General features: G+C 40.5%; 1 protein-coding gene across 1 annotated transcript; it reads left to right on the top strand.

Annotated features, from left to right (window-relative positions):
* Positions 1–1,145: 1,145 nt before the first annotated feature.
* ndufb2 (NADH:ubiquinone oxidoreductase subunit B2) lies at positions 1,146–12,873 on the top strand. The gene is made up of 4 exons (XM_088348742.1): positions 1,146–1,353; positions 6,491–6,635; positions 9,727–9,802; positions 12,796–12,873. The coding sequence occupies exons 1-3, from the start codon at positions 1,268–1,270 to the stop codon at positions 9,799–9,801; spliced, it is 306 nt and encodes a 101-aa protein (XP_088204868.1). The 5' UTR covers positions 1,146–1,267; the 3' UTR covers position 9,802; positions 12,796–12,873.
* Positions 12,874–13,609: the final 736 nt, after the last annotated feature.

Below are 13,609 nucleotides of genomic sequence, written 5' to 3'. Positions count from 1 at the left end.
ACTAACTAATTAATCTTGACAGTCTGCGTTCTCACCAGCAACATTGCTTTACGCGTTAGACCACACCTTTTCTCCCGTTCAAATATAAATATTATCCAGACACCACAACTAGCCTATATTTTAGCAAAAGGGGAATAAAGTCACTTAAAAGGAAAAACATAAGCGCAATATTCCACTGTTCATTAAACTACAATACAATAAATTGCATGAAGAAGGTACGTTTAGTGAAAACTGATACACAACGATTCCTGATAACAATATTAATCGAGATCTTCTCAGGGGGGCGAATAAAACCTGCTCAGGTCCACATGAGGCTTGTCAGCCTTGACTTTGACATAGGTGCCTTCAAGTCAAGTCATGTTTATTTGTATAGCCCTTAAACACAGTCTCAAAGGGCTGCACAGACCACAGATTATTACAAACCACATGCTATTATGACACCATGCCCTAAAACCTACTTGAGGGCAAATTATACACATATATTGCCAACATAAAATATAGGTTATTCATGTGCTATAGAATAGAACTGAAATGAAATGGTCTGCATTTATATAGCGCTTTACAAGTCAATGAAGACTTCCCAAAGCGCTTTACAGTGTGCTTCACATTCACCCATTCACACACACGCACACATAAATAGGCGCCAACCTGCTTGTTGGGGCATTAGGGGTTCAGTGTAACACGGAGGAGCCGGGATTCGAAACTGCTTGATCCCAAGACGAGCGCTCTACCTCCTGAGCTAATTGCCGTCCGTGTGTTTTAAGTCCAGATTTAAGCATTCCTACTGAGGTTGCAAATCGAATCTCAGAGGGAAGAGCATTGAAGGGGCAGTGTGTATTTGTCGACTATGTGTAGCTGTTCTTTATTGTGTAGCGCAACCTAAAACATGTGTTAAAAAACAAAGAAGAATACATATTTACGTAGTCATTATATTTTGACCTTTCTTTTTTCGTGGACCGGATGAAAAGAATCATGTACTTTATGTGATATTTACATCTCAAAGGATGTCATTTTTTCAAACAACCTTGTATTTAATTGTGGGTGTAGTTACTAATGATACCCGCTAGACAACATCGAGTGTCTAGAATTTAATATGGGACGTCGTTCTCATTGAGTAAATCAGCGCAGGGCGATGACATCATCGCTCCTTGTCCAATCAGCAGCTTTATCGTTTGAGCACTCTTCCGTGGACTCGGAAGGTGACTCCTTATCAAGATTTTGCGTCTTTTATCAAATGTTTGCTGTAAAATAGCTGTTGTTTGTTAAAATGTCTTCTTTTGGGAGGGTGTTGGGCGTCCTACGAGGGGGCACTCAGCTCTTTAAAGGCGGTCCCCAAAGGATAATAACACGAAAGTAAGTGTCATTAGCCTACCTTGCTACTATGCTAACGAATATGGAACACTAGGCCAAATCACGCGATGACAAGTTGGTGTGTGGCTTTTTATATAGGTATAGCAAAAAAAAACACCAACAAAAGGGGACAGTGAACTATTTGAACATATTACAGATGTACAATACGATTATACAATATATAAATATGTGCCCAAAAGGAGTAGACTGAAGCTGAATCAAAACAGGGAAACAACCACATTACCCGCAAAGTCAAGTCATGTTTATTTGTGTAGCCCTTAATCACAAGGGGTCTCGAAGGACTACATTGACACCGCACCCTGATCCAAAACCTACATGTCACGAAGGCAAGGAAAAACTCACAAACCTAATCATGAGAAAATTAGGCTTTGAGAAAAGGGGCCGTGCCGCACATGAGGTAATCGCCCCCATTTTCCAAACGAAGGCTCCCAGCAGGAACATAAGGGGAAATTAAATCCGAAAGAAATGAGTGGGCAAGTCCATGCATAATTTTCTATAATACCAACAGAACCTTAAAATCACATCTTAAGCTAACGGGGAGCCAGTGAAGGTCAGCCAAAATTGGGTATTGTGACCAAACTTTCTTTTCTTAGTTAAAAGCCTCACTGGAGCATTTTGTACCAGCTGCAGGCTTTTGATGCTAGACTTTGGGAGATCGGAGAATAGTAGATTCCAGTAATTGAGACAGGAGGTGACAAACACATGAATTATTTTTCAGCATCAGAAAAATATATGTCCTATCAAACTCAGAATAATGTCACTAGTGACTCCTATAACATCCATCCATCCATTATCTGCACCGATTATCTTTAGTAGGGTACCGGGGGTGCTGGAGCCCATCCCTGCTATCTTCGGGCAGTGGGCAAGGGACACCCTGAACTGGTTGCCAGCCAGTCGCAGGGCACACAGGGACAGACAATTCGCTTGCTCATTCACACTTAGGGACAATTTGGACTGGGCAATTAACCTGACATGCATGTTTTTGGAATGTGGGAGGAACCCACACAAGCACAGGTAGAACATGCAAACTCCACACAGATATCAAAATAAACTCGGTACAATAATCTTCTTTAGTATGTGTAAAATATGTTTAATATATACATATATTTTTAATGAAATTAATTTGGGACATTCTTTAAGTCGTTATCCAAATCAGGGATCTTCAATGTGGTACCTCTAAGGTGCCCACAGACCTGTTCTCAAACTACCTTACCCGTGCAGGGAGATGATTTTCTATTAAAATATTTTTTTTAGTGTTTGACTGAGTTTTATTACCCCACTTGGAGCAATTAACCTGGTAATAACATAGTAACAACATAGTAATAACATACGTTTTTTATATAAATGCATATCAAAGAGGATCCACAGAAGACTTTGTCCTTCAGGTTGAAGGCGATGCTTTGGGCAGAGAGTTGTCGTTTCGTGTGGTCCAAGGTCCCGATGCTCCCAAGTGTGCTGATAATTCTGGTTGGAGATCCCTGATCTAAATTCTTCCATATCTGAACACTTTTCCGAGTGGCACAATGCTTTTCAATGTTGTGCGAGAAAGTTATGGATTCCCTGAGATGACGAGTGTCTGCTCTGTCAAGAAACAAATGTTGAATATTTGTTGGGAGTTGGTGCTTACTTTTACTTTGTGTGTTAAGGATAGGGATTTAAGTTTCACTCTATCGTCAAATTTGAACATGTTGGATTTTATGAAGTTTGTTTGTATGTCCTTTATATCCGGCTTTATGCACAATCCTAATTCATTCTATAATTGAACAAGCGATTCATTATTGCGCATATATGTATTTCCCCAATTCTCTATACAATAACCTAAATAAGGCACAATTAAATAACTATACGTTATTGGAAGTTTTTTTTGGTTCAAATGTATGCCTGCAACTACTCATAACTGCAGTATTCTTTACTATTTTGGATTGTATGCTATTTATATGGCGTCTCCAGCTAATATCATGGCTAATAATCACCCTTAGAAACGTATACTCAACTTTTCCTATTCGACCATTAACAATCTTTATTTGTATGTCAATTATTTTTATTATCCCCCAAATACAATAACATTTGTTTTTGATCCATTTAATGGTTGGTCTGATTAAAAACGTTCTTTAACTTTGTTAAGTTCTACAGTCATTTTTGCCTGCAATTCCTGTTTTGCCTGAGCCCAAAATTTGGAGTTTCATCGGCAAAACAATACATTTCAATTTCATTGATGCATTACGTAAGTCATTTATATAATGATAACAAAAGGTCCGAACACGGACATTGAGGGTTTCCACCTCAAATGCTCATAAGATTTAATACGTACATATTGGTTGTTGATAACATTTTGAGATTTAACTGAGAGATACAGTGCCTCCGGAAAGTATTCACAGTGCTTCACTTTTTGCACATTTTGTTACATTACAGCCTCATTCCAAATTGTATTAATTTAATCTCTTATCTCAAAATTCTGCACAAAATACTCCATTATGACAATGTTAAAAAGTTTTTTTTTTTACTTTTTTTGAATTTATTAAAAATAGAAAACTAAGAAATCACATTTACATTCACAGCCTTTGCCATGAAGCTCAAAATTGAGCTCAGGTGCATCTTTTTTTCCACTGATCATCCTTAAGATCTTTCTACAGCTTAATTGGAGTCCACCTGCAGTAAATTCAGTTGATTGGACATGATTTGGAAAGGAACACACCTGTCTATATAAGGTCCCACAGTTGGGTGTGCATGTCAGAGCACAAACACCAAGCATGAAGTCAAAAGAACTGTCTGTAGACCTGCGAGACAGGATTGTCTTGAGGCACAAATCTGGGGAAGGATACAGAAAAAATTCTGCTGCTTTGAAGGTCCCAATGAGCACAGTGGCCTCCAATATTCGTAAACGGAAGACATTTGGAACCACCAGGACTCTTCCTAGAGCTGGCCGGCCTTCTAAACTGAGAAGGGCCTTAGTCAGGGAGGTGACCAAGAACCCGATGGTCACTCTGTCAGAGCTCCAGCGTTCCTCTGTGGAGAGAGGAGAGCCTTCCAGAAGGACAACCATCTCTGCAGCAATCCACCAATCAGGCCTGTATGGTAGAGTGGCCAGACGAAAGCCACTCCTTAGTAAAAGGAACATGGAAGCCTGTCTGGAATTTGCCAAAAAGCACCTGAATGACTCTCAGACCATGAGAAACAAAATTCTCTGGTCTGATGAGACAAAGATTGGTGTGAATGCCAGGCGCCATGTTTGGAGGAAACCAGGCACCGCTCATCACCAGGCCAATACCATCCCTACAGTGAAGCATGGTGGTGGCAGCATCATGCTGTGGGGATGTTTTTCAGCAGCAGGAATTGTCAGACTAGTCAGGATAGAAGGAAAAATGAATGCAGCAACCTATAGAGATATCCTGGATGAAAACCTGCTCCAGAGCGCTCTTGACCTCAGGCTGGGGCGAAGGTTCCTTTTCCAGCAGGACAACGACCCAAAGCACACAGCCAAGATCTCAAAAGATTGGCTTCAGAACCACTCCGTGAATGTCCTGGAGTGGCCCAGCCAGAGTCCAGACTTGAATCAGATCGAACATCTCTGTAGAGATCTGAAAATGGCTGTGCACAAACGTCTCCCATCCAACCTGATTGAGCTTAAGACTTATTGCAAAGAAGAATGGGCAAAACTGCCTAAAGATAGGTGTGCTAAACTTGTGGGATCATATTCAAAAAGACTTGAGGCTGTATTTGCTGCCAAAGGTGGATCAACAAAGTATTAAGTTAAGGCTGTGAATACTTATGTAAATGTGATTTCTTAGTTTTCTATTTTTAATGAATTCAAATAAAGTAAAAAAAAAAAAACTTTTTCACATTGTCATAATGGAGTATTTTGTGTAGAATTTTGAGATAAGAGATTAAATTATTACAATTTGGAATGAGGCTGTAACATAACAAAATGTGGAAAAAGTGAAGCGCTGTGAATACTTTCCGGATGCACTGTATCATTTTATCCAGTGGAGATTAATTCCCCGTATTTCACTTTACTGTAGCTTTTGAAGTAGCATGCTAGGGCTACATGACTAACCGAAATGTAATCAATAATCGTGATGTGATAAAGTGTGATGTCATAAAAAGACATAGCATTTTTTTCAGTGAATTCATAGTTCAAGTTTGTTATTTGATTGATGGAGTGTTAGGCCAACAAAAATTGACACAGTTTTGGGTTTTGACAGGGCCGACCAATCGCAGAAACGTTTTAATGGCACTAGCTAAAAAAGACAAAGCCAGTTTGCTTGCAGTGTGTCGCGCGACTGTGATAGGCTGGTGTAAGCTGTCGGTCAGACGGCCCTTCTACAACTAGCCACCAAAACAAACGCGACATCTCATAGCTTTAGCTACTCCTTACATTGAGAAAAAAAAAACAATGGCAATTAAATCAAACTCTGAGGAATGTCAGAAGAGTGCAAAGAAATGCTGATCATCGGGATTTTACATCCGGGAATTGACTTGAGGTGGCGTCGGAAGGAAAAGCTAACAACTCGTAAGCCACCACTGTCGAACGTGGGTAGTAATCAACGCCAGATCAATTATCCATGAAACGGATGACTTGGAACTACAAATGGAAGGAAATGGCTAAATGTGTGACTCTTGTATTTTAGTCATCTCAGAGACCTTGCTGAAGTCTCTTGTTACCTGATGCAAGCGTGCAGCTAGCCAAGCGCTCTCTAAATCGCTTTCTTACACTTAATGGAAGAGCCCTCCAATTTTGTTTTACTTTTGTATAATGACAATAAAGGTGATTTTTCAACTGCAATTCTGTTTTTATCTGTTGATCTATAGTTGTTAGTTTGTTACAGTCGTATACTCCCAGTCGGTAATAACATAATCTCAAGGATAAGTTTAAGTTCTCCCCCAAAAACACAACTAGCACAAAAAATGCACCTTTTAAAAAAAAAAAATTGAAAATCACATTGAAATTGCAATACAGGTCCCAAAAAACTTGTAATTGTTTTTTTTAATGGGAAAAACTGACAGAATATAGCGTGTTGTCCGTTTTTACTGCATATCTTCCACAAGATCAATGAATGCCAGTTCACTTTGTATAGATGTCAATCTGAGTCCTTAACTTGTTGGCGTGTTGCTCTTGTAGAGCAAGCGGAGAGCCGCACATCGAGCCGCAGTACAGGCAACCACCTCAGATAACCAAGAAGCAGAAGTTCGATTCGGAGCTCCTCAGTGGTGCCATGTGGTTTTGGATCCTGTGGCACTTTTGGCACGACTCCGATGCGGTCTTTGTAAGTGATAATGCATAATTCTGTATTTATGGGCTATAAATCGTGTTTTGTTTCATAGTTTGGCCAGGGCTGCGACTACTGCAGTGAAACTTAAGTCTGAAATTGTTAACACATTATTTTTCCATGTCTCATGTTATTTTCACACTAAACCGTAAGAGGGTACTTTAGGCCTGTGTTGATATTTTCAAATTAGCCAGTAATTTATTAAAACAACTCAGAAGAGCTGAAAAAAATGGCAACAAAAAGAAAATCATATTCTGCTGATTACATGCTGCAAATAGTGAAATATAAAGCAGAAAACGGTAATCGAGCAGCAGAAAGAATGTTTGGAGTTGGCGAAAAGCGCACGTGACGATGAGTATGATGTAGGTGACGTGTGAAGAGGAAGCGGCGCATCGTCTACCTCCCGAGTTGAGCGAGTTGTTTACCGGTAAAAGTGACATCAAGGACGAACATTTCTTTGGATTTAGTAATTTAGAGTGAAACTGATAGTTTGGAAAGCATGTTTTTTATGCCAGAGTTATCTGAATAACTCAATATGGTATGTCTTGACTGACATTACCAGGCATGTCAATCATGTAATGTTAGTATAATGTACATTTATTCAGACTGTTGTTCTCTTATTTTATTTTTATTTTAAATTTACTTTCAAAATGACATTTACGGTGAGAGTAAAAATTATTTGATCTTTTGCTGATTTTGTCGGTTTGCCCACTAATAAAGGCATGATGATTCAATACTTTTAAATATAAATGTATAGCAACACAGAGAAAAAAATGTTTTAAAAAATCAAGAAAATATCTTGAAAGAATATAACTTAATTCATTTTAAATTTATTTATAGAAGTAAGTATTCGATCCTCTAGTATGTTGTAGGAATTCTGGCTTCCACATACCAGTTCTACACTCCCAATCAACTGGTTAACTGAATTTAAGACACCTGAGGCGTGTTCAGGAGAGTGATCAGACATGTAGTCTCTTGATAATCGCTTGCCGCGCACTGCTGAACGTTTTGTAATCGCTCACTGTGATTGCCTTACTGATCCAAAATGGCCGACGACAGTACAATGGATTTCGTTCTACAGCTTGCTTTGAGCGAGTTGGCTGATATGAGCGACAGTTCGCATATTGACACAGTTAAGGTTATCCTAAACGCAGTGGAAGGGTCATACCTGTCTTGCATTGTTCACAAACATTACCAGGCAATGTAAGACGATATATTACATCGCCAACAGCACTCGTCAGGGTGAGATCCTCCATCTTCTGCACTGTCGACGCCATGTTGGAAATCAAAGTAAGCGGTCTTTCTCCCGTGATTACTCGGGCACGCGAGCGCTCAATAATCACTGGCCGTTCAGAAGCTAGCGATAGCTCGCGATAGCAATCACTCACTCTCCTGAACACGCCTCTGTACTTACTAATAGCCTGTATGACAGATACCTGTTGCCTCAGACAGATTCCAAACTTGTCAACATGGGTAAGACCAAAGAGCTCTTTCATGATTTCAGAGACAGGATCGTTGCTCTCCACAAATCTGGAATGGGCTACAAAACATTATGAGGGACTAAAGTAACAACAATAAGCGCAATTGGGAGAAAATTAAAGAAGAATAGCATGACCATTAGGCATTGATCTGCTGCTCCAAAGAAGATTTTGCCTAATAGGGTGGCAATAATCAGTGTCTGAAACTCGTGATAAAAAGTTACCAGACACCAGGGCAGACAACTCTGAAAAGTTACCTGCCCAGCCATAAAGTTGCTGCCCTTTTATTCCCCAACTTGAAACACAATAATACGACTAATCGCAATAAACCCATTGTTGCAAAGTATTAAGGATTGATATACAGAATTTATAACAGAACAACACTTTAAAATCAAATTTATTATAAATCTACTTATAACATTCATTGCATGTATATGACATCGCTGTTTTCCATCTGCCATCAGTATGTACCAGTATTTACTCATCTTCATTCATGCAATGTCTGCTACAAGCCACGTGAACTCCTCTTTCCACAATGCTTTTAATGTACGTTTACGTTTTGTAGCGTCATCAATTTTGTTTCTTCTGGGGCTGAGGTTATGGCTTGATTTTTTTCAACACTAATCCATTTGTCTTTGTTCTCTGTGCGTCTACTTTGGAGAATGATATGCAAATGCGCACGACCTTATAACGCTCGGGAAAGTCTGGAAGCACAAAGTTAGTCGATGCAGGCTTCTGATTGGCTGCCGAGTATGCAAATTGCCAAACGAACCGAAATTCCAATATTTCCAAACCGGACGAAGATTTCAAAATCGGAATAAAGCCAAAATTCGATTTGAAAAAAAAAAACGACAACCTTTCAGGGTCTGAAAAAGTTGTCGGCCACCCGGGCGGAGACGTTTTGTAAGTTGTACACCCGACGGAAAAGAGTCACGCCCCGGGCGTCCGGGCACACGTTATTTCAGACACTGCAATAATCATGAAAACTGTGGGAAGTGACAAACTAAACAGCGAGGAGGAACAACAGTAGAGGGCACATTGGACCCTACGGAGAACTGTTGTCAACTGTGCGCAGACGGAAACTTAAGTGGTATGGTCACGTTACAAAATCATCAGGACTGCTCAAGATCATTGTCCAGGACACAGTCCAAGGCGCAGAAGGAGAGAAAGACTGAAACAGAACTGGTCCGACAATATTAAGGAATGAACTGGAGCCAACTTTTTGCCACAATCCAACAAAAGGCCAGGGACCGTCAACAGTGGAGAAGGCTTTCCACAGTTGAGTCCTCTCATTGGTGCCCTGACAACCCATGCAGTTTAGGGATCCGTGAACTGTGATATACAAATGAATAAAAATATATTATTTAAAGCTATTTCCCGGATTGTCTTTTTGAGGTTTTGTCCAGCAAGGGATCAATTACTTTTTACCCTCGCTGTAGTTCTTTGGTGTTGGATCTTATCAAATTTTCTCAAAATGCGATTTATACCCCAGGTGCGCTGTATGTTTTTTCTTCTTAATTATCCATTTTTTGCAATTTATAATCTAAAAAAAGATTTAAGATTCCAGAAATATAGCTGAGGGTTTATGACTACTATCTTGCTGCTTTCAGGGTCATTTTCCTTGGCCGGATTCTTCTCAATGGACAGACGAGGAGCTTGGAATTCCACCAGATGACGAGGAATAAGGTGACTCGGGACTATTGAAGCTTTCAGTGACAACATGCATGAAAGAAATCCGATTGGAAATGGAATATTGGATTTCTGGAGCCATCCGAATGAATCGGTTGCATGGCTTCTCTGTATACATGTGTTGGGGTATAATCCAATTGGAAAGGGGTGAATCACAAGTAACAAAATTACAGACGTAGTTTCCGCATTTCCTTTATGATATTAAATAAACATTTCATGTCTCTCACTAAATTAATCAACGTATCGTGGCTTGTTTCCTCCGCGCTCAAAGTGAGCTCCATCGCTGCGTCTCGTGTGTTTACAAGATTTGTTCGTACATGTGCAGCTCAAAACATAGACTTACAATACAGGGTGTTCCAAAATGTTTGAGGCCATTTTGTAGGCTAATTTGACCATGTTTGGTGGAATTAGATCAAATTTTCATAGCTGGTGTGTAACCTTTGGTAAATCTATCTTTCCAGGTTAAGTAATGGCGTTCACTTTAAAAGAGCAGGCATTGTGCGTGTTATGCTCGGACTTAATCACCCGTGTTGAACATTTATGAAAATCAGTCGTAGAATTAAAACATTTTGAATTTTCTTTGTAACAAATAAAACCTATGACCTTCAACATAAACTGTATATAGGGCCCGGTCACACAGCCGTTTGCGTCTGTATCGAGGCTGAATCACGGCCAGAAATTTCTGCCTGTGAAGCGGACGCTATTGGACGCTTTGAGATCGCCATACAGACGAGATACAGCAGTGCTTTACACGCGGTCAGAAATTCACACGCGGTTGGCAGCGCGAAAAAGTTTTGCGCTGCTCAAACTTTAGGGCCCGGTCACACAGCCTTTCACGGGCGTATCGAGGCTGAATCACGGCCAGAAATTTCTGCCCGTGAAGTAGACTCTGTTGGACGCTCGCGGTCGGAAATTCACACGCGGTTGGCCACGCAAAAAAGTTTTGCGCTGCTCAAAACATTAGACCACGTGTTAACCGCGGGCGGCACACGTGGTACACGCGAGGTAATGACGCGGAAATTACGCGGAACGACGTACTATGGCCGCGGCCAGGGCGTGGTTACACGTGGGTAGGACGCGAAATTTCAGCGGGTAATCGTGGGTGGAGCACGGTCATAGCATGTTCTGCGCCTGTATCGTGGTGTTATTACGTGAAATTAGCGTGTCACGCGTGTGACGGTCAAACGCCTTTCTCCGCGTATATACAGCGCGATTTGCCGAGCACACGTCAGTTGTGCTCGAGACGTCAAGGGGGTGAACATGGATCCCCGTCAGCGTAGTGACCTCGTCTTAATCATTTTTATTTCTTGACATTTCTTTTCATTTCATAACAAGATAATAAAATAAAAATGAAAAACGATTACAATAATAACATATTGGCTTCTTCGGTGCCATAGCTTGAAATCTTGATCTTTACGGGACTGTGTCTTGAGCGGTTATGATTTCTACAGCCCGGTGTTATGCCGAGAAATGGTTTAAGTTGTATTACATTCCCAACAAATGCAAGACAAAGTGGTTTTGGTTATGTTCGCCATTAAATTCCCTTAAAGTGATATAAAAGTGAGATAAAACGAGGTAAAAGTGGTTGTAGTAGCGAGGGGATGCAAATCTCGGCATAACACCGGCTCGGCAGCTTTTATACCTGTGGTCCACACGAGGAAATGACGCGGAAATGACGTGATGAGGAAGCGGAACAGTCGCCGGCGTCTGTTTTGCGGGCATACCACCGACGAACAGCGGGTTGGCCAATTTTGCGCATTTTCCATCGCGGGCAACCACGGGCAAAAAAACCCCCGCAAAATTTTACCCGCGATACAGACGCAAACGGCTGTGTGACCGGGCCCTTAGTTTTATGAAGATTCACCATGATCCACCAATTTGGAAGACCCTGTATTTATGGATGAACACAACTCTGGCTACCACTAATATTATGTTTACAACTATAGCATTTTGGCCCTGGGGGCAGAAAATAACGGCAATATTCTGCAGAAATCAATTAAATTCCATGAGGTTTTTCTTAGCGAGTAAGCTAGCCTTTGTGTTTCATTTGTCTTTGCTATAAGTCCCACACTGCTTTGGGGCGTACAATAACACAGATGAGGGAAATTGCGCGCAACTCCAGCAATTGGTTATGTAAATTTATATATTTGAGTAATTGACTCAAGGCTAATTCCACGCCTTCTACTTAAACATTCAACATTCTGTTAAGAGCGCCATGGCAAGTGTCTCAGGAGATATTTGGCGGGCGGTAATTGATGTTTTTTGGGCCCAGAAATATCACGTATCATCTCTACGTCACCAAAAAGGCCTTAACTGTGCATTGGAGGGCTACAGTAATGATTAAATTGTTGATAAGGTTGATGAAAAGCTTCAGGCAAAATATACAGGTCACAATGTAAACAGAATATACTTCATCTTGGTGTCACCACTATCCTAAAGAGGATCCGAATTGTTCATGCACTGCAGGGTAAGAAATGTGATGTACCTTCAAGCGTTAACCAAATTTGAGGTGGCTATTAAAATAGGCATTGTTCTTCCGAATACCTTTCATTTATCTAAGCCTTGCTTAAAGCTCTGTGTTAGTCGAGCTGCATTTGTTCTACTCACGTATGATTAGCAAAATACAAAATCTAGCACATAACAGGCCACTGAACTCCCAGTAAACAGTGACGTGATGTACAACGCAGCCAAGAACTAACGTTAACTAGCGTCAGTAAAAATATGTTGCCTCAAATACTATGTTGACTTAATTGTCTCGATTGAAAGGTGGCTTGAAAAAAAGGTATTAAATACCCCATCATCGCCCAGGCTCTCAGGATACCTTGTATCAAATATGCATGCTATGCTTAATGTTTGACCATTTAAGAAAATAACACACAAAATCTCCGCAATATTCAGTTTCTAATCAGGTTTATCGCCCGCATGTAAATGTACCTTCTGACAGCATCCTACTCTAACCAGGTTCTTTTTTTCTTTTTCTTTTTTTACAGATTCTCAATTGAGACGCCATCTCACAATTCTAAAACCTAAATCTGTCTCTGTAAATATAATAAAATGTCTTGACATTTTGTCTTGTGTCATTAATAATGAGCCGTTGGAACTGGTTGTTTTTCAATTTATTTACACATTTTTGAAATGTAGAAACAGAAATCCATCAACAGTGTCTAAGCTTGCCAGTGTTTGAACGTAAGCAGGTTGGGAACCAATACACTCTAGCGTAAATGCCCCAAAAGAGAGGCGGGGAGGAAAAAACAGCGTAAATTAGACAGAAAGCAAAACTGCGGTGGCGTGTACGACTACAAATTGGAGGGATGGAATTTACTCGTGGGTCATGCACACGTCAACCTGAGCAGAGCTTTAAAGCTACTTGGCATCTTTTTAGGATGACTTAATACTGAGCAGTGTGTAAGAAAAAAATGAGAGAACATCTGCATTTGTGACGTGCTGGTGTTTTCATCTAAAGGTTGTGTTCATGGCATCATTCCCTGAGAGTCCACGGTAAAAAATCAGCACAAGTTCAAGCTCTTCACAAGCGCGCACTGCCACGGTGGCTCAGAATACTAGGTGGCACAAGCTGATTAGGGTTTTGAAAGGGGGGTGGGGGTGGGGTGGGGAGACCCGTTCTAGTTGTACATGGGCCAAGAAATAAACAGCTAAAAACAAACCCAGCTACAAAGATTTGATCATTATCAAATCAGCTGTTAAACGAGATGAAGAGCACACCAAACACAAACACGCCACATTTAAAGAAATTATAAAACTCAATAAATTGTATCTCAATAAATACATTAAAAAAATCACAGG

This window comes from Urocampus carinirostris, chromosome 11 (genome assembly GCF_059441175.1).
Source record: "Urocampus carinirostris isolate Australia breed hairy pipefish chromosome 11, RoL_Ucar_1.0, whole genome shotgun sequence".
Classification (NCBI taxonomy): Eukaryota; Metazoa; Chordata; class Actinopteri; order Syngnathiformes; family Syngnathidae; genus Urocampus; species Urocampus carinirostris.
Note: the sequence above shows the minus strand (reverse complement) of the source record. Positions and strands in the feature narration are given on the sequence as shown.